General features: G+C 38.1%; 1 protein-coding gene across 5 annotated transcripts in view; it reads right to left on the reverse strand.

Annotated features, from left to right (window-relative positions):
* SPAG16 (sperm associated antigen 16) overlaps positions 1 to 16,270 on the reverse strand; it is a 360,884-nt gene extending 344,614 nt beyond the window's left edge. The window contains exons 1-5 of one of the 5 annotated variants that reach the window (XM_032114725.1): positions 16,111 to 16,247; positions 13,314 to 13,345; positions 12,783 to 12,881; positions 8,032 to 8,159; positions 3,815 to 3,952 (exon numbers count right to left, since the gene is read on the reverse strand). In XM_032114725.1, the coding sequence (XP_031970616.1) occupies positions 3,815 to 3,952; positions 8,032 to 8,159; positions 12,783 to 12,881; positions 13,314 to 13,345; positions 16,111 to 16,168 (455 nt within the window). In that variant the 5' untranslated portion in view covers positions 16,169 to 16,247. Of the gene's footprint in view, positions 1 to 3,814; positions 3,953 to 8,031; positions 8,160 to 12,782; positions 12,882 to 13,313; positions 15,617 to 16,110 lie in introns of those variants that run through there. The other 4 variants (XM_032114722.1, XM_032114721.1, XM_032114726.1 and 1 more) reach the window with 4 other exon arrangements.
* Between the last annotated feature and the right edge of the window lie 5,576 nt (positions 16,271 to 21,846).

A 21,846-nucleotide genomic window follows, 5' to 3' on the forward strand; every position in this document is an offset into this window, starting at 1 on the left:
AATGCACCATGTAATTAAACAGCTGCATTTAAATATGGTGCACAACACAAAAAGTGTGCACTTTATTTTTTCCATGGTGTAAGTGGAAAAATATGTGCAGGAATAGATTTTGGTACAGAAAGACGAGATGAACTGAGAATTTTGTTGCTAATGTTGTCACTAACAAAAATAATAAATATGTCTTCCAGGATTACTTTATATTTTGACCATTACTTTGGCTGTAAGCTGGCTGTGTATTTGTGAGCATGCTTCCAAAAGGGACAGAGGGGTACCTGCAAACGTTTACACTTCCTAACTGATGCTGTGAACTCAACTACAAACCTCAGGCAAAAGCCTGACACAACTTTCATTCCATCTACATAAGAAACTCCTAAACATTTGAAGAGCTTTTAAATACCACAGTTCACAGTCCCTGTGACCAACACCATCTTAAACCTGAAACAACATTTGTCTGACTGCATGTTTAAATAAATAGACGACAGAATCTGGCCATAGGAAAACACAAAAATATCTGGTATTCAAACTATTTTATATCATCAAATAGGAAGAATTTAACATGGCTATGAAATTGCAATCTATTTTCAATTCAGAAGAATGTTGCTATAACATTAAGTGCCCAGACACTACTGAAGATGATGAAAGAGAATTAACTAGTCTTGTTTAACAGTTAACTATTTTCAGTGGTCTTTTACGAATTTTTCCTGCATATTGGAAGGAAAGCCCATGCTTCCATTAGGGAAGCAATCAGCAGGTAACAACATCCCTTAGCAACCAACTGGGGCTCAACTGTAGCCTTCAAGATAAAAGAAGGGGAGCACATTTGAGGTACCCTTTAACTAGAGTCACATGGCAAACCAATGTAAAATTGGTTTTGCTTTCTATCACCACACAATAGTCATTTTTAGAAATCATTTAAATAAAGATTAGTAGTGTATCTAAACCTTAAGGTAATAACTATACTTAGTTTTGGAGTAAAAGGATTATGCCGATATTTATTTCTTTTAATGTCTGCAGAGACATCAAGATGCCTTCAGACATTGCACAAGCTATAAAAAATACATGCTTACTATACAGAGGAAATGCAGCTAACTGTAATTTTCTCTTTAAACACAGAAACACCACAGTGAAATCTAACCAACAGCCTGCAATCTCCTCGATCTGCCCCCCTGCTTGCATGCAATCATGTAAATACTGTATTAAAATACCCAAAATACAATTACAGTTAGCTTCTAGACACTAAATGTCTTCTACCAATTGCTAAACAACATTAAAGCAGGAGGTAATTGGTTTACAGTCATTTATCCTGGGCCCCCATACTGCGTAAGTCCCAAATAACATCTCTTTTCTGCAAGATGGCCATCAGGACTACCAAGCTCAGAAAGACCAAATGTAATTAAAAGCTTTCCTCAAGCACATTTCAGAGCACTGTAGCTCTCAATCAATGTTTTCTGACTAATCCACAGAGCAAAAGACAGGACTTTCCTTGCTCCCACACCCTTGCTTTCTAACCAGCCAAATCAGCATTTCTCCAGTGCTCTCAGGCATTCTGCTTTCTGAGTCATTCTTTCTGAACACCTGAAAACTCACATTGTCCTCCAGGTAATTTTAGCTCCTGCTGGAATATTTACTTTACTACAGCAAAGGCAGTGGTTCAAGTTACTGAATATATGAACAAGAAAAAATGCTGTTAACAGTCACTACACTAAATGGATTTAGTATAAAGTATTATGACCAGGGTTTATCCAAAAGACGTAAAAGAACACTGTAGCCCGCGGTAAGTACAGCAAAAATGCTCAGTTTCACACATTTCAGTTATTTCAGAAACAGTAGTGCTTTAATTCATAGATTATTCAAAACAATTTATATGAACTGAATGTCACAAATGCTGAACTTTTAACATTAGTACCAGTGAAATCTTTGAAAGCTATTTGAAATGAAAAGGCTGAAAAGTGCAGTAGTGACAAACTACTGTTAGCACAGACTTACACCTGCCTATACAGCATTCCAGCAATAGCTGACAAACTATGGAAATAAAGCTCTCCCTGCAAGTGGACAAACGTGGGGGTCTGGTTTCAGCAGTGTTTTAACAAGGCACGTGTGGAGTACCTGCAGCATGGAACAGGCAATGCCAGTGAACAAGATGTGGTCACACAGAATTTGTGTCACACTGACACAAAGAACTGCCCTGAATCTCAGTGCCCCTTCTGGAACACCAAACCAGTGATGTGACCCATTTGTTTGCCACCAGAGTGTTGCTACTTTAGGTTCCAACAAACACCAGAATGCAAAAAAGCGTGTTGGGACTTTCATTTAACAGAGAGCCTGTAGCAACCCAATATATTGGCACTCTTTTCCCTCTCCTGCTTGCTCCCTGTTGCACATTATCATGTCATCTTTCAGACTTCTACTCAGACAGCTGCTATAAAAACTTTTCTGGCACCCCATGGAGTAAAAAGATATTCTTAATGAAAAAAACCCAGCTTATTCAGACCATGGTGAAATGAGTTTGAGCTTTATATTGTTAAATAATCATGTAGCAATACAACGAACCCAGGAAAACTCTTACCAAGTCATAATCCACTCAGATTATTTTGTTAGAGCATGTTCTGCTACATACAGGGGGTGAAGAGGGGAAGGAAGAGAGAAAAGAGGTGGGGAAAAAAGAAAATAAAGCTCATTGAAATTACTACTGTCAAGGATAAATTTCATGAGGGCCACATTTTGTCCTTCCTTCTTTTACTCTGCATTGCTGCTTCTTACTCTCCCCCACTCATATGAGACACAATCTTTGAGTACCCATTGTCCAAAGAAGCTGCAGATTAAAAAAGGAAATGTTTTCTCTATGGTCTGTCTCAGTGCATCGTTATATTTAGACTATGCAATATCTGACTTGATGTTGCCACTGTTTATTAAACTACTTGACTGTGGCCAATTAATTCCTTAATTTAAAATGTAATAAATCATTAAAATCAGAAAATAATTTAATTAACATTATCAGCAGAAATTATTATTAAACATCTGAATAGGTTTTTTTTCCACAGAAAGGAACAACCCAAATGAAAATTAGCAACTTGAGCAATTCTGAGGAAAATCAAAGAGATGGAATTAACTTTACAGCTCCATGTTTTAAAACCACACACTGGCAAATCTGAAGTGAGTGCATCATTAAGTCTCACGGTACATTCTCAATGAATAACACATGTGCAAACACACCATTCTCCAGAAAACGCCATGTGACGTGCGGTTCATTACCACATCTCTCCATTTTATAGGCTAAATATTTTAACTCCCATAACTGAAGTACTGCAGGCTTGTGAAATAAACTACCACAACGTACACGAGTGTAATCAATGATGGTAATTTACACTGACACACCATTACCACCAAGCCCAGAGTGACAGATTCTTTGTAATTAAAAAAATGAAGAATAAATGTATAGTGATTTTTTTTTTCCCCCATGCTGAAGGTTTGTGGTAGCTGTAATTTATAGTACTGTAATACAAAATGCACATAACGATTTATTTTTTAGTTCTACATATTAGACTCACACAATTCTCTGTAGTAATTTGTTATGATTACGGGATATTGAAAATTATCTTTAGCCTAGTAAATACAAATAAAAGAAATTAAGATTTACATTTCTAACAGAACTCAGAGAAACTTGAACTTTAATTATAAATGTCATCTAGAAGTAAAAGTCTGTGCAGCCAGCATAAAAAACAGGAACTTACTATTTTTCACTAAGTACTTGAGTTTACTTTATCTGGCCTTTTACTACCATATATAAAAGCTTCAAAAAAACCAAGTAACATACTCAACAGAGCATTTGTAGTTCTCCAGATCTTTCTTCAAGCTCAGATTCTCAGTCTCGAGTTGCTGGTTGCGGGTGTACACGTCTGGAACCAGCCCAGCATCGTCAACGGTGAGCACACCTCTCTCAATGAGTTCGTACCTGGTAGAAAAGAAACAGATTCATTTTATTTATTTTATTCCGTGCTTCCATTTCCTTACTTCACTCATGTTTTCCTTCTCATGCTACCATTTACCGAAACTAGAATCACAGTGATATTTATCATCTTGAAGCATTTACCTTCTATGATCATTAAGAATTCACAGCACACTGTTCTATTCTACTGCTTTTCATTCTAAAATGCGTATTGTTCATAACAGTCAACACATATAACATAGTACTTCATATTGAACAATTTTCTTCCTTCTTTTCTTTTAAATAGCTTAATTAAATGGCAGAAACAAATATTCTTGTTCAAATAGCATTTGTATATACTCAGTCCTTTTTATCTCACATGCTCAAATATATCAAGATTTTTTTTTCTGAGGACCCAAATAAGCTGCAGATAATAAGGATGAATGATTCTGAGCCATCTTCAACAAGGAATACAGAGCTCACCTAGGGAAATTTCTTCATTCCTTCCTGTTTATTTTCCCTATCCTTACTTAATTGTATTTACCAATATTTATTTACCTATTTTACCAGCCCTGAGAACACTTGATTCCGTGATGTAGAAGGCTGAAGGTTGTTTTAGTTAAATACTTGCACAGACTGACTTGGATTTTAAGAAGAATGTGAAGCAGCCTGGAATGCTGGGTAGCATCCCAGGAACCTCTACAGCCCCAGTAAAAACATCTACTCATTCAGTATCCTATTTTAGGACTACCCACCTTTTGGTGCTTTGTCAGTAAAACCTAAGAATACAGTATAGACAGAAGAGTGAGACCTCAGCCATGACATCAGCTCACCAGAAGCTGAATGGAGTTGTAACTAACTTAAATCAGCTAAAAACCATAACCCCACAAGCACCTTCCCTGATGGGAAGATGTTCTGGGTGGGAGCTCCCTAGAAGGCGAGGTAGGAACATTATTTGCCTTTTCAGGTGAAAAATATATTGAATCTGTGCATTGTTTTGTTTCCAAGTAATAAGGAAGTATGAAAAGAATAGAAGTAAATAGAAATAAAAATTATAATAAACACTATCTCCCACACATGGATACAAGCAGCAGATCTGAAACCTGAAGACAGTAATCACCAATATCATTCATCAGTAATCATGTTGCAGAAACAAAAAGCATTTCTCAAACAAAAGCAACCTTTGCTGAACATCATCCAAAAAACTTAAGGGGAATGTTAGTAGCTCTGTCCAAATGACTTCCTACAGTCAGCTACGTATTTGCATTCTGAGGATACTTCTTGGAATACTCATCCCTATGAATTAAGCTGTCACATTCACCACCAGTAGATGAAAGGTTTTTGAAAAATTCATCTGAACATGTCCACAATAACATTCATTCTATCACCACCTTGTTTTCTTAATTACTGTAAGAACAGGCTTTAACACTAAGAAAGAAGTTTAGGGATTTTTTTTCTTTCCTCCAAAGTGACTGATGCACAGATACAATTCCTATCAAAAATATTGCAAATAAGGGGACCTTCATGGCAGAAAATCACAACTCTGTGTACTCCTTTACTTGCTGGAAGTGTTTCTCCACTGAATGCCCTAACTACACTTCATGAAAACCATCAAACATCTGCACAAAGACTCATCAAACAAGGATAACTGATGAACCTCAACTCCAGCAGAGCTAAAAACTCTGAAAGACAATTTGCACGAAACACAATTAATACCAATAAATCCACTACACCCTTTTCTAAGAACAGTACTAAAAATGAATGTTTTTGTACATGTAGCAGAAATGGAAAACCACACAACAAATTGCACTGAGAAATCTCATTATCTTTCATCAACCTGGTCCTGTAAATCTCATAGACCTCCTCCATACTGAGCTGACTGCCAAAGAGCTGCTCTTCTCAATTCTTTCATTACAGATGGAAATTAAATTAGTTCCATGCACACACAGGTATTTTACTAAGCTTTTCAGACCTACTGAGTTGTAATTCTTAAATCACTATTAAAAATTAACCAAGAATCTGGAAACCTAAGGAACAGATGGTTAACTGTGATTTTGCCATCAAAGCCCAGTGCAGACTGACTGAAAATAATAAATTATTATTATATACTTTATATTATAGCTCCTAGAAACTGAACCAAAGGAATCAAGTTGCAGAGATGCTCTGCAATAAACTGACAGCTCAGGATGACCTGGGCTCTTGGGCATTAGGAGGGAAGAGACTGGCAGATGCAGGAATTTACAGCTGATCAGCCTCTGCACTTCATACCTAAAAGCTGTCAATCCAGTATCTTCAATAAACAACGAAAGTGCTATCAAATCTTGTATAACAAACGGATGGAAATTTTAATGGAAAATTAGATATTCAAAAAATAATTTAACTGTAAAGTTCGTTAAAGTATAATTGGAATAAAAATTTTATGTGCAAAACCCCCTAAATAATTAAAGGAAAAAAATCACTACAGCTGTTATAAAATTATTCATTACTTCATTGAAAAATAAGGGATTTGACATAAAATAAACCATAATCAAATCATGGCATTTTATACAGCTGGATAGAATAACAGTGTTTTCCCAAACTCCAAAATAAACACAGATAATTTGGTCCAATTTAAGTGACCTTTAGATCTCAGACAGACAATAATTTCAAAGCCAGCCTTTTGATAAATTTTCTCTACGTTAATTAATTTCTCATTTTAAATTCCATTAGTACTTGGATCACCACAGCATGAGAGCAAGAGTGTCTTCCCAATACATAATGAGGAACCCGAGTACACTAATCTGCTCTCACTTTCATTAATATTGTAAATTATCCATCTCAAACCAACATGAAACATTTTGAAACAAGGTATTAATGCAGAAAGTCTCTGTACAGTAAGATTAGATACTGACATGCTGAGCTCATTTGTAAAGCTACTGAAATTAAAAGTACTACTTACAGAGAAAAAATATATGTATGGCTAAGAATTTAAAAGATAGGGCCTGTTAAATCCTGCACTTTCTGTTAAAAAGCAATCTGAATTTTGCCACTGATACAAATTCAGACTCTAAGTGCTTCAAAGAAAGCTGTAGCTTCATAAAAAGGTCACTATTTATATCTGTCTAGTGTTAATTATCTTTTAGCATAAAAACTATTAGACTTCAAGCTTAATGCTATTCGTATCAGTTCTTACGTTGAGAAAGAATACAGAACTGAAGTGCTCCTTCTCCAAGGAATCATTTAAGTCCATCGTTATGCTATCAAAAAGGAGATCATTATTAATTCCAAAGGCAATGCCTGATTGATGAGTAAGACCAGAGCTTTGCAAATGACAGCACAGATTCCACACCTGAGAATACTTCTAAGAAAATTTAAAAGCTTCAAAGCTTTTGTATGAAAAAGTAAGATGTTTCTAACTTTTTCTAATTTTCAAATTTTGCAATTTCAAATTATGCAATTTTATTTAAAAAAACCCTCTGAACTTCTCAGTTTAAAAACTGAGAACAAGGTTAATTAAAGAGGGGTGTTTCCACTTTTCAGAATTTCTCCAACATAATCCGCTTATTCAAAGCAAGCCTGTAACTTCATGTGTTTCAACAGAACTTTATGGCAAGTGTCATCTTTTGCTCCAAAGTAATTTAGCTTTCCTCCAAAGCTTTCCAGAATTCCTAACATACAGTTTTTAATCAATATTTTTAAAAGTATACATCCTGAAGGATGTATGAAGAGAGTGGTGTATTTAATCAAAGCTGCACCTTTAAACTTCTGCATAAACCATGGACAAAACCCCTGCAATCTACAAAAGCTTTGGAAAAAGAAGATAGCAACAGCTCAAGAGATTATTCTTCTGATTACTGTATAAGCTAAATCTTAAAAAATAAAAAACACCCGTATTTACTAACTGCTGTACCAAAAATTACAAAGTAATAAATATTCTGATTATTCTATTTAAACAAGGGTTTGCATCCTCATTCTCACCAGGAAGGTATTTGTTTGTTAAAAAACTACATATTTAAGAATGACTTGTACTCAGGAGAGTATTCTGAAAAAATATCCTGAAATACCAAAAATACTTGAATCCTGAGCACCTAATTCCCAAAGTAACGTGGTCACTTAAATTATTTTACCATTCAGTCTGGAAGCAGTCGAGAGTTCTAGACATTCCCAGTCTGTCCAGGAAATTGCAGAAGAAGTCATCCATTGCTTCACGTATTTCTGAAACTGATTTCCCAGAAGTCAGAACCGACTGCGAAGCCTGAAATTAAATTTTGATAACTGTTCAACTTACAAGAGAAATGCCATTATCATACTTTCTATTTCTGAAGTCATCTGAAGTCACACCTCCTAGAGTACCGCTGAATGTTTCCCTTGTCTTTATCGATCAGATGTGTAACCAGTGATCCTTCTAATGGCAAGGTTTGTGAAAGGTTATAAAGCAATAACTCAAACCCCACCTTATTTAAGCAGGTATTCCAAACCTGACACCAGCTGGTAGAGACTTGAAAGTATTAAAACTGATGGACGATCTTTTTAACCAGAGAGAAAAAGGAGTCCTTACCTAATGAAAAATGTGGCAGTCCAAGGTGCCAGTATTGCTTGTATGCTTTTTGTAATGGTGCATGCAGTGGAGGGACAGACAGAACCTCATCTCCATCACCTGATCCCTTAGGAATAAGCCTCACAAAGATCAAGTGTCCCTTTCCTTTCAGCATGCTCTGAAGGAAGCTGCCAGACAACACTGCTACAAGTGTTAGCAGAAGACAGATGGTGCACCAGGGCTTCATGTACAGCTCCCCCAGTGCCACCCAGACAGACAGCTCTGCAGAGAAGGTCAGCTCATGGGGCAAGCACATTGCCAAATGAAGAATAAAAACAGAACAGAGCAATCCTACTACAGAGAAAAATAAAAAAAACCTTTCACAGCTTTCTGACGCAATGCAAATCTCTTCCCTGCACCCAACCCCATTCAGCCCACTCAGCTCACAGTTCAGTGTTTAGCTCTCCTACAGAGAATTCAACATGCAAGGAGGTATGGAAAAAAAGGAAAATATGACCCAGACTGAGACTACTCCCCCCAAAAAAGCATTTAAAGACAATGAGATGAGAGAGACTGCCACAACTCAGCAGCCAAGGAGGTGGCCTTATTTCACTCAGATATCAAATGGATTGCAGTGACTTGACATACCTAAATATGAGGGTCTTGGCTTTTGGGAACTCCACACGGGCACAGTGCCACAATGGACCTGCTCAACAATGCATGACAAGCTACTGCACTGCACATGCATCTTGGCGAGAGATTATAAAAATACCACAAAACTGAAAAAAAAACACTGAGAGATTTATTAAGCCATGCTAAAGACTGTGACTGCAAATCATTTCCTCCACCCATTTATTAAAGAATCTTTAAGGCCAGGGATTTCTGATAACTCCATTCATTTATGGCTTATTCATGCCCTTAGTGGCAGCTCTCTCACCACGAGTGCATAAATTACCTGGAGATAAAGGCATTTCTCTCAATAAAATAAAAACACTGGAAAAATCTCTTGGCCGTTTTGTGTAACACGGAAAACGTTGTCTTCAATCCAAGCAGCCTACCTAATATAACCAGAAAGAATTGCACATGTCTGATGGAGGCCATGTAACAAGGCTTTATGACTAACACAATATGCCAAGTGCAATGCAATATTTAGCATATTTTCATTACTAGAGCTCCAGTACATCAGGCAGGTCTATTTTCTAATTGTGATAATGCAAGAACCAAAGAGTACATGGGCAGACATGCAGCTGCATCCCTCGGCTTACTTCCTTCTTTACTCCAAGTGAGGCAAACATCTAATATTGTTGCTTGTAGCTTTCCAAACACATCTATAAAACCAGTCTTCGGAAGAAGTGACACAGCTTGATTCCCTCAGTAAATGGAAATATGATAGGAATTCATTTCATCCGTGCAGAAAAGAATTTATTAGCGAGATACCAGCTCCGAGCATCATTCCAGGAACCAAAGCTCGAGCAGGGAACAATATAGGGAGAAATTAATTCAGTCTAACAGGCACAGAATCACAACGGGGCCTCAGGAAATCAGAACTGAATTCCCAGCTCTTTCCCAGGCTTTGGGAGTGATATTAGGCCAGCCACTTGCCTCAGCTTCATTGTAACCATGGATGACTACCAGTAGAATGGCGTAACAAGAATTTTGTTGTATGCATTTGCTTGTTTGGAAATGAGGAAAATACCATCAACTAACACGATGCAAACAGACATCCTATAGCAGTTCTATGGACAAAACCATCTTATTAAAAGAGTCGGACCATGGAGTCAAAAGAAATTAAATATCTGCTTTGTTAAGTATTTCTTTGTGTTAATTAAAATACTCAAAACACTGTGAGTGTAAAGATTATAAATATAGCCAGTAAAATAAATTAATTAATAAGAGCTTAACCTTAGGAACTTCCACAACACTCCTGAGAATTTCCGTCCTTGCAAGAATTTCTGTCCAATGAAAAAATATGAACACCAAATAAATTCATAATTTCTCTAGAAAACAAGGTAAAATGTTCTTGAAAAACTTACTAAATTTAAGAAGAATATAAAAAGGGAATTCAAGGATTTTAACGTGTTCAAGCAAACTGAAAATCACGCATACATAAACTGCAACATTACTGAATGTCAATGTTACTTCAGATTATCATTTAAAATATTAAGAAGACAAAGAACCTTGAAGGAAAGTCTAAGAGCTGTAACTACTGAAGAAAGTTTTTCAGCCAGCTTTCATCTATGTGTGGGTTTCCAGTTCTGCATCCTTTTCCTACGGTCCCTATCAGCTGGATCATTGCTTCCATATGCAGAATACTTTTTGCTTGTGTTGAAAAATAATTTATGTTACCTAAAAATGTCTCAGAAAAGAAGAAAACCAGAAAAAAAAAAAAAAGAAAGATGTGCTTAAGAAGGACAAATGATGTTACTCAACTTAGAAACTCTGGATAGTTTTAGCATCTGCAATTGGAAAATACCAAATTTGTAATTTTTTTTTGATGATCCCTGATCTGTGCCTTTTCTATATAATTTATCAAACATAAAGATTTATTTGCACCTAGCAATGAAATGAAACTTTTAACATGGGATTATGTACACAAGTAAACAGCAAGTTGAGCAGCAAATACACACTACCACTTAAAACTATCATCCAGGATATGGTTATTACATAAGTTAATTTATTTTAACCAAGATTACAAGCTAATAATTTTTAAAAATGGGTCAATTATTTATCATGTGAAGAAGACAACCTTCTATTTTGCTTCCCAGCTCAGAGTTTGGATGTTGATTCAATATTAATTTACAGGAAGCAGTGCTTCTAACTCAGGTCACCAGAAGCACATGGCTTTTGCAGAGAATAAGTATCAAACAATTGAGTCTGTGAACCTCACAAAATATACAATAAATCGTTATGAAAGCTGTCAGGGAACTAGCAAGTGTAATAGAACATTTCTCTATCCATGTCTTTCTGTCCAAAGGATGAAAACATTACTTCAGTTTCAAAATTATGGAAAAAATGAAGCCTCCAAATAACAAATCAAGCAGAAAGAAGGCAGACAACTCCTAGCATAAGCTTAAAATCAAAGAGAATTTGAGTTTAAGCACACATTCTCTGCCAGTTCTAAGGAAAGGTAACAGTTTCTTCAGTTTGATTTACTGGGATAGACATTAACATACTGTTTCCTACCACTCCAAGTTCAACAATCAATGAAGAGGTAAAAGATTATTTAAGTACAGCACTGTCAAAAGATCCATAGGTTAAAAATATTCTCCCTTTTTTCACTTTCTATTTTAACATCAACTCCCCCAGTAAAACAATCATAACCTCAGCTATCCCTAAGGAACATGAAGAATTTCCACTACTTCCTTAGCATTAAGCATTTGCCATCTCAAACACTTCTGTGATCTCTCCCTTAATTTTCTGGCATATTCAGTTTTAATACACATAAAGCTCCGGTACTGTCAGTTTCCGCTCTAAGTTTGATCTAAAATACAAAACTGATCTGTTGATAAGCACAAGTGCAGAAGAAAATGCACATTTTCCCTCCATTTCGAGCTTAAGTATCATTCACATCATCTTTTCACTATTAATCATTTACTTTTGCAAAACAAAGACTATGACTGTACCTTCTGATGAGGCTACAAGATAGTGTTGATGTTGGAAACACAGCAGGGAAAAGCACTTTTCCATTAGATTGTTAAAAACAAGTAAATTCAGGTAAATCCTATTTTGAAAAATGCAATACAACAATACGATTGTGTAACTCTAAGCTATTACACAACTGCTTTGAAAATAAACTGTAAATGTAAGCAATGTCAAAACTAATGGTGTGGAATGATTGATAATTTCATTAATATTTTAGTTTACCATAGTGTAACAGTCCATTCTTTATTTTCAATATATGAACAATCCCTTTTAGCAAAGTACTCAAACACAACCTTTTGTGGATGTTAAGCACATGCAACTTCTTTCCTGTGCCAGGGATCACACTCTCATTTAATCTGCTCAGATAAAGAACAAACTCTAAAATATGGATGCATTGGAATGATATTACTGTATTTTAAATAATCTAGCTAAATGTTTGCTACGTGTGTTTGAAATATCAGGCTGTTTACAGAACATGAAATGAACACAAATTAAAGGAAGATGAAACCGAGGAAACCGAGGAAACATAAATTGTCTTTTCCACTATGGCATATGTTTACTCCTAGAACCTTGTAAGAAAATAAGAGACAATCTTTCCCACACAAATATTTCATAATTAGTATAAATTATTGTGTATGAATTTCAAGCCACTAATGCCAACTGAATTAGAGACTCTTAGAATGTTTAGGAAGCTCTTACTGAAATTTGGGCATCTTCAGTCTGCTCTTGAATACTCTGCAACACTTTGGACAGATCGTCATCATCTTCTTGAAGACTGAAATCATCATCTGTTGAAACCTAAATGAAATTATGTAAAGTTTCGTATCAACACATTTTAGACATCTTTCTTTCACAATACAACTGTTCCCACTCCCATTACAACTGCTGAAAATAATCCCCTCCTTGTTAAAATACCATTTTGCCATATTTAAATAGAAATCATATTACTGAAATATTTTTTATAAATAAGCTGAAATATCTAAATAGATGTTTTATCTAAATAGAAATACTTATACCTTTAAAAAAGTATTTAATATTCAAATAAAGGTAATACACAACAATTCAACTAACACCAAATCTTCTCGTGAATAGATATATGCCCTCTATCATCACTTTAAAGGAGATTCATGTCATTTCTCCTAGGATGTCTACGTGACTGATGAAGTAAAAAGAATGAAACGTGAACACTCTACTAAAATATATCAGAAGATTATCAATTTAGTAAGTTACCTCTTCATACTGATAATCATCTTTACAGTCATCTGTTATGGTCATGTCGGCAGGTTTAGTTAAGTTTGAAACAGCTGGTGCAAGTGAGGAGTTCTAACTTAGAAAAAAATACCATAAAATAATCATCTATAAATCTGTTACCACCACCTCCACCCTTCTTCTTTTTGACTCAAGACTTTCAACTTTCAAGGTTTCCTTCAGCCTCGAGGTGAACAAGCCCAGTTCGGTGCACAGAGACAGAATTTAGGTTTAAGTTTTTACAGCAGGTTTGATCACCATTAAAAACTGACTCATCAGATCTCAGAAGCCAAGCACTAATTCCAAATTAAATCAGCAGCTAAATTGTGCTCTCAGCCAACCATCAGTTTTGAGAGGGGTCTTTTTGCACTAGGATGTCCATAACTAGCTTCATGCTCTCAGAAAACAGCATTTTTTTAGCAAATTCAGATGTATGAGTTCAAACAGGAACACCTGTTCAAACCCTGAACACCACAGCGCCATTTACCAGAGCTGATACAAATGCCTTAATAATCACAACACAGTTACAATAAAAAGATGAGGAACTTTCAAAACATTGGAAAATATTTGGAAATTATCTACAGTTCCTTGAAATGCTTTCAAGTCAAACTTTTGATTAAACATAACTACAAACAAGTCTAAAATGAAAGCCAAATAAACATCTTTTCATCCACTAGCCTCACAGCCCATGAAAGAATAATGAAATGGTTTTAGCAGATGCTGTTGACAGTTTCCCTAGAAAATCAGTTAGCCTACAAGTGACCCATGTAAATAAACCAGGAATTAACTTCCAAAGAAAAGAAAAGCTGGAAATTCAGTACTTCACATACAGAGAAGAAGAAAAAAACCCAACAGTTTTCCAGCTTTACATCAAGTTGCTCAAATCTAAATTATTCTCCTAAAACCAGGCCTTTTGCCACAGTTTTCACAGCAAAGTATACATGTAAAAGTACAAAATATAGGTTAAAGTATCATCTGCATTCAAGACAACAGCATCAGAAAAACTCAGACAAATTGTATCCATCTGGAAGACTAACAGCTGAATACCATAACCCCTGATAAGTAATAAACTTTCAAAAACTGGGGATTTTTTTCTTCAATTTTCTATTGACCTGACTGTCCTTGTGATCCACTATGGTCTAAACTAATGTGTCATTGCAAACACTCTGCCCAGACTAAATTATTACTTAAAGAATCCTTCAGTTTTCCTTATTATTTTTTTTCTTCCAACCAGGTGCACTATAAAACAGATAAATTAATTTTTAAAACTACAGTATTTCTCAACAATGTTAAATCTGCTAAGGCAGGGCTTTTATAAGCACACCACACTGAAAACAGCTGTGCAGATTCACTAAGGTAGAAATTGAGGCACGAGCTGGAAAAGGACATTCCTCCACATTTTTAAATTGCCTTTATACTGCCTTATAATTTAATTCTAGCAAGGCAGGAAAAATTAAGGTATGGTACGGTCTATGACACTAAAGTATGATTGTTTAGCCTCTAAAAGCATAAAAAAGCTCCTTCATTTGCAGCTCACAGCTAGAAAAGAGAACAGGTACAGCTCATCTGACCTAGTGACAAAAGTAGAATTTGGTTCATCTGACCAAAAAATTACACATTTAAAAGCCATAAACTTCCAATATAATTTGCTACAACTAAAATGTGGAAAGAACTGGGTGAGGTTTTTTGCTCTAAAAGCCACAGCAGTTATGTCTAGGTTATGTATCACAACCCTTATACTCGGTCATAGTCAGTACAAACCAAAAACCATGACTATCCCAGCAGTTATTCTGCAGTGGGAAAGGAGCACCTTTTCCAGCAGCACATTGGGACTGTGAGTCTTAATAACAAACCTTGTCACTCCTCCTTAGGTATTCAGCATTTACTGCTCAATAGCTAACACATGAGAGGTGACAAGAGCCTTTCATGCCAGGATTTTAACTCCTGGCTCAGGCTGCCCCACCAGCAGTGAAGGATTCCATTCCCCCCTCTTTTCCAAGGGGCACTCAGGAACCCCGACCTTCAGCCAGGAAAGCAAACACCACATTACAGTGAGCAAGACCGCACTGCCTCTACAGGGCCAAAACCCCACGTATTCACAGAATTGCTTAGGTTGAGGAAGACCTCTAAGACCAGCTAACACAGCACCACATCCGTGCTCACTGCTAAACGATGTGCTCGAGTGCCACATCCACACAGGGCTTTTTAACACCTCCAGGGATGGTGCGGCCACTGCTTCCCTGGGCAGCCCGTTCCATTGCCTGGCCACCCATTAAAGGGAGAATTTTTTCCTGGTATCTCAACCTCCCCTGGCTCAGCTTGAGGCTGTTCTCTCTCCTCCTGTCCCTGTTCCCTGGGAGCAGAGCCCGAATTCCCCCCGGCTGCCCCCTCCTGTCAGGGAGTTGTGCAGAGCCACAAGGTCTCCTTCTGAGCCTCTTCTCCAGGCTGAGCCCCTTTCCAGCTCCCTCAGCCGCTCCTGGTGCTCCAGCCCCTTCCCCAGCTCCGCTGCCCTTCTCTGGACAGGCTTCAGCCGCTTTTCAGTCTCGAGGGCCAACAACCCACAAAAAGAACAACCAAGTCTGGGGGATTTTTGACTTTCCCCCCCTGCTCTCAACGCTGCCCTCGCCCCACCCGACCCCCGCTCCAGCAGGTGCCGGCGCCGCCTCGAGTGAGGCGGGAGGAGCGCTGAGGAGACGGACCCCTGAGGCGGGGAACCGGCACCCGCAGCCGTGCAGGAGGACGAGGATGGAGGGGAAAGACTGGGGAGGAAGAAGGATACTCTGCAGGCTGAACGCCGCCCCAGAGACCGCAGCCGCCGCCGTCTCCTCCTCCGCCATGGCCGCGGCGTTGCCGGGGGCGACCTCTCGCGAGGAGAGGCACCCTCGCTGTGGCGGGAAGAGACCAGGCTTTAATTTAACTTAAATGAATTTAGTTTAATTCAATTCAGTTTAAAGTAATTCAGCGTTTGTAACTCGAGGCGAAGCTCCTCGTGCATTTGGGAGCGGTGCCGTGAGGAGCGCGGTGTAAGGGCGAGGAGTCTCCGCAGGTTTCCAGGGCGTCCCCTCAGGGCCGGCACCTGCGGCTCCTCCTCTAAACACACACGGCCCTTCCTGAAATGGAAGGAAAAACAGCAGGAAATGAGACGGGAAACCCCTTCAAACTCCTAAGAACGGACTAATTTCTTCCGCAGGTGGAACATTTTTGTAGCTGGAAACTAAGTCCTGTGAGACTGATTGCTTAAATCCCTTCAGAACCCAAACTCCCCTATGTGATTCTATATTCGCGTTTAAAAGCAGGAGTTTTCCCGGGCAAAAGTTTGGGAGAGCAACTTATATTTGTGGAGAACACACGTCATGGCTCCTAGGAGTTTGAAGTAAAGTTTCAGGACTCGACAGAAAAATTTCTGTTGCTTTTTCTTATTTTAAAGCAAGCTTAGTGGTCCCAGTCCTAAATTCCCATTGAGTTAAGGGGCTTTACAGAACTCAGAATCAGTGCTTGAATTAATGTAAAGTAACGGGAAAATAAGTGCCCAAAGTATCTAGGGGGGAAAAAAGTAGTCCAAAAAGTGCTAATAGTTGGGTTGAAAGGAGAGGCAGCAGTTTTGCTTGCAGGGTTAACAAAGAAAAGCTAAGCATTGAAATACAGCCTGAAGATCAGAGAAGATGTAAGTGGAGGAAACTAAATTATATCATTCAGTTAAGACTTTAGCCTGAAAAGATACAGTGCTGCAAGAGGACCTGCTGCCTGTGAAACTATTGTTTTATCACTTTGCAGAGACTGTCACACAAGATTGCCGTTCCTCTCCCATGGCAGACACATCCTTGAGAAATGGCAAGTACTTTGGCACTGTCAAAGTCTCCAAATTGTAATAAAAGAACAGTGTTTTGGCACGAGATTGTCACAACACTGCGAAGGTGACAAAAACTGTTGTATTCCCTCAAATTCTGTCAAACACTGTTGTTGAGTTTAATACATGTCAGAGCTTGAACTCAGCTGGTTTCAAGAGGTAGAGAGCAAATGCTGACATACCTTTCTTGATCTTTGATGGCTGGGCTTTTTTTCCCCTTCAGATTGTGACCAGAACAATGTTCTTTCATCATATCCAACCCAACAGAGGAATCCTGAACTCCAGCAGAGTATCTCAAAAAAGAATAAGCAGAAGTGACATCATAAAGCACAACGTCCACCACTCAGCACTCCTAAACTGCAGATTGAAAAGGGGATAGCGCAGTTGGGATGGCTACAAATGAAGGCATCATTCTCTTAGGGAAGTTTCCGATTCCACCACAAATCACAGAGTAAGTGTAACTTTATGTCATACAAGCAACCACAGCTGATTAATCTAAGCTAATACCACTCAATTCTCCAGCAACATTTGCTGGTAGCCTTTACACAAAGAGTTGAACAAACAAAATGCTAAGCAATACCCTTCTCTGAGTTCTCTCTCTCTGCAGGCCCAACTTCTCCCTACAAATTTTTCACAGGACTTCTGTATCTCACTAAACTATGGAAATGTATGGCATCCACAATTGAAGAAGACTGATGAAAGCTTAAAAAGGGCTCAGAAGGGTGCTTCGGGGAAGATTATGATTAGAAAACAATTAATAGTGAAGGACAAAAGGATCTCAGTCTTCTTGGTTTATTAAAGGAATCATTAAAGAGCTTTGATCCAGGTCAGCGGGTAATGGATTTGGTAAGAAAGGCTATGTGAATATAGAACCATATCAAGAGAGTATATCTAGGTTAGATGTTAGGAAGAAATTCTTCCCTGTGAGGGTGGGGAGGCCCTGGCACAGGCTGCCCAGAGACGCTGTGGCTGCCCCATCCCTGGAAGTGTCCAAGGCCAGGTTGGACAGGGCTTGGAACAACCTGTGATAGTGGAAGGTGTCCCTGCCCATGGCAAGGGGGGGAACTGGATGAGCTTTAAGGTCTCTTCCAACCTAAACCATTTTGGGGTTCTATAATTTCCAATAATATTGAAAATTAACTAAAAGTAAGTCATAACTAAAAGCAAAGAGCAAATTTTTTTAGTAAATCCAACTGATTTTCAAGTATCCAGAAGGATTTTAAGAACCACGGGGTTCTTTTTTAGAAATTACATTCCCCATGCAGATACCAGCTAGTTCAGGACATCTTAGGGCTCCCATTTTCAAAAGTCAGATATGGTCAGTGCACTTTCTATTAAAAAAAAGTTGAAGCAAAAAGATAACCATTTCTACCATGTATGGAGGTTTGCCAGTACTGTAAAGGACCCATGGAGTTTATCTGATTACTTTTAAATAAAAGTCAGTTGGTCAAAAATTGTTATTTCCCAAAGATTTAAAGCTTTGTTTGGAAACAGTGTTTGGTCGGCAACTTCTGAACTCTTTATGTCATCCCACTGTGACCATATAAATGGCCTCGTCATACTGACATTTTCCTTCAAAAGGCAAAACAAGCAAACCAGTTTCTCTCTACCTTGTTCAGAGCCACCTGCCATAAATACTTTGTATTTGATTATTGCTAAGCTGAATTCCAAGCACCCAATTCACCCTGGTTTATAGCCTCATAACAGTCTGGGTTATAAATGATTATCATCTCCCAAATAGCAGCAACCAGTGCTGTTGCTGTATGCCATAACTTCTCGTGAGAAAGACATGGAAGCAGCATCTGCTGTAGCTTGAGCATTTCATTAGACAGGCTGTTTGCTTTTCTCACAGAGCAAAGACTGAGGCATGTACCTTGGCCAGATCTATCAGGCAGATAGCTCAGCCAGACAAGGTAGAGGATTTGAAAGAGATCATTTATGAAAACTGGACAAACTGGAATGCTCCAGAAGCATTTCCTGTGCTCCCAATCCCTAAGGGCCAGGTACTCTTCCCTTTATTACCACCACCTGAAAGATTGAGAGATTCTCCTTGCATTCAGAGCAAAATATCCCCTTCTGCTGAATTCAACAATCTAAGTGACTACAATTTTGACAAGTTGAGTTAAAAAACCAGAACAACCATGTGAGCTACTTTCAGTGACTTTCCCTCCCCTGCAGGAACACATCCAAAAGGTTCAGTATATGCACTTCATCATAGCAGACAAGCAGCCAACAAAGAATTATCTGCCCCACTGACTTTCACGCACCCATTTCTAATTGTTCTTCAACGCAGCTTTTGGGGAGAAAGAACAAGGCAATGTCAGCAATTGAGCTTTCTGAATGAGCACAAAGCACGGCCAGGAACGCTCTAACAGCAGTATCATGATGCTAGCCAAGAGGCCATTGTCCACACGGTCATGGTGGAGCACGGGACCACAGCTGGAAGCCAGAACGAGTTGGCAAACATCTTGTTTCAACTTCTGCTGTGCCATCTGGCTTCCAGTGAGGTGACTGACGTTAAATGTATTTTCTCTGTATTACCATCTGGCAGCTGCTTGTACAACAACAGAGTAACATGCAGAATTTGGCTAAGAGTTATCCCAAGAATCACATCAAGGATACTTGTAACACAGACTCTGAAATGGAAAAAGCTTACAAGGAAAGTTTTGTTAGCTGCGGGCATTACAGGCACAGACTATTGCAGGTGGGTAAGAGAGAGTGGGAAATTATATATCCCGATGTTTTTCATGTGTTTATTTTACAGAGTTCCCATAGAAGTTTCTACAGGGAAGGAAGGGACATGCACGCAGGTTTCCTAGGGACCCAAATATTGTATCCAGTGAAATGTCTGTTCTTGAGAAACATTAGCACATTTGCCATGCTGTAGTAACACAATCACTTTCCCAGCTTTAGAAAACCAGGACTTTCTTTTCTTGCTGTAATGTTGTATGCCAAAGGTACTTCTGATAAAGGAAGGAGATTTAAGGGGTTGATCAGTACAAACACAAGTCTCAAAAATATGCTACTTTAACAGAAATTTCCTCTAAAAATATCAGGATTGCCAAATGCAGTGTAACTACAGTGTAATAATAGCTGTAATGCCAGGTCATCTTTATAAAGGTCCCATTTGCAAAGCGTAGGGGCCATAGTAACCTTGCTGAGCTTTAAATGTAACAGAATAGGGTGCTTCAAAAAACAGAGTAGGATTTTTAATAAATATGATCCCATGACAGCTTAAATCAATCAACTTTCTACTCTACCTCCTGCTGTGCACTCCTGCTTTTTTCCTTGCTCTTGCATTGGTGCTCATATGATTCTCAAATAATTTAAACCTGAAAAAGCTAGTCCAGATGAAATTTTAAAAATATAATAAAGGTGGGGGGCTGTTAGCTTTTTTCTATTTGGTTGCCTTTTTTTTTTTTTTTAATGAGGAAAAGTAACACTAAAATGCCAGAGGTTTGGCATTCAGAGTTAAGCTGAAGTGACTAAAAGTATTTTGTCTCTACTCTGTAAGAAGAATATTAAATATATAAGGCTCTGCTATGTTTCCAGGTATTTCTATAGATTAGATGTAGGGTACACTAAGTCTCTTAAAAAAGGATTTGAGTGGTGATCATTTGAAAATAAAAAACGTTTGTTTTCCAATGCATCAGCAGTTCTGCTGATGGTCATTCTCCTAAGCATTTTATTGAAGCCCAATGAGCATTAGGTGGAATACTAGTTACACTATTTAATGACCAAATGCAAAAGATTGCTTTCTTTAGTAAATTTCTAAAATTCAGTCTGATTTCTGGCTTCAATCTCACACAGCTCTTTCTCAGGAAACAAAGAGACAATAATCTGCTCAAAACCCAGCAATATAAGTGCAAACGGAAGTATGAAGAGTTTTGACTGCACTTAGAGAAAAAATTGAGAGTCAATAGTCAAGCATTTTGTCAATAATACAGCAAAGACATCAGTACAACATGAGCACAGGGCACGGCTCTGTGGAGTGCAGGTTTCCCACTGCAGACCCTGGCAGGGTAATGTATGTAGTCCAATCTGTACACTGTGATGTATAATAGAAGAGTTATCCTATCCACACCGATGCTGCTCTTGCCAAGAACTACGGCCTCCACATCTCTGGCTGGTGTTGCCCTTGAAAATTATCAGGAGCATTGGACAGACCAATTACGTTGGCTCTCACTGTTATAAATTTAGGAGTATTTCTGCATCACAGATAGAATAAATTGTGCTAAAAGACAAGAGAGGTGCCGTATAGTACCTTTTTATTTTAGAAGTGTAGACTGAGCAGTTAGAGCAGTTCTCTCCAAACTCCAGTTTTATAAACACAAGTATTTATACAGCTTATAGGGACTAATGATCATTGCTTCCTGATAATTAGACGTTTTTCCCTTAGTATGTTCTTCTCCTCTTGGAAATTAAGTTTAGTTAATATGCTCTTCAAGGCAACTGTGACCACAATGCAGCTAATACACTTCTACTGCAAGCTAAGAAAAAAATTAACTCCATGTGGCTGTTGTAAAAGGAAAAGCCACCACCCTTAGCACAAAAGACCAGAGAAAACAAAGGGCTGTATTTTTTCCTAGTCGGTACTTAGCAAGAGAGGCAAGAATTGAGACACCACCATGTCAGAAAACATGAGCTAAAGGACAAGCAACACAAAAG

This window comes from Corvus moneduloides, chromosome 7 (assembly GCF_009650955.1).
Source record: "Corvus moneduloides isolate bCorMon1 chromosome 7, bCorMon1.pri, whole genome shotgun sequence".
NCBI classification, from domain to species: Eukaryota; Metazoa; Chordata; class Aves; order Passeriformes; family Corvidae; genus Corvus; species Corvus moneduloides.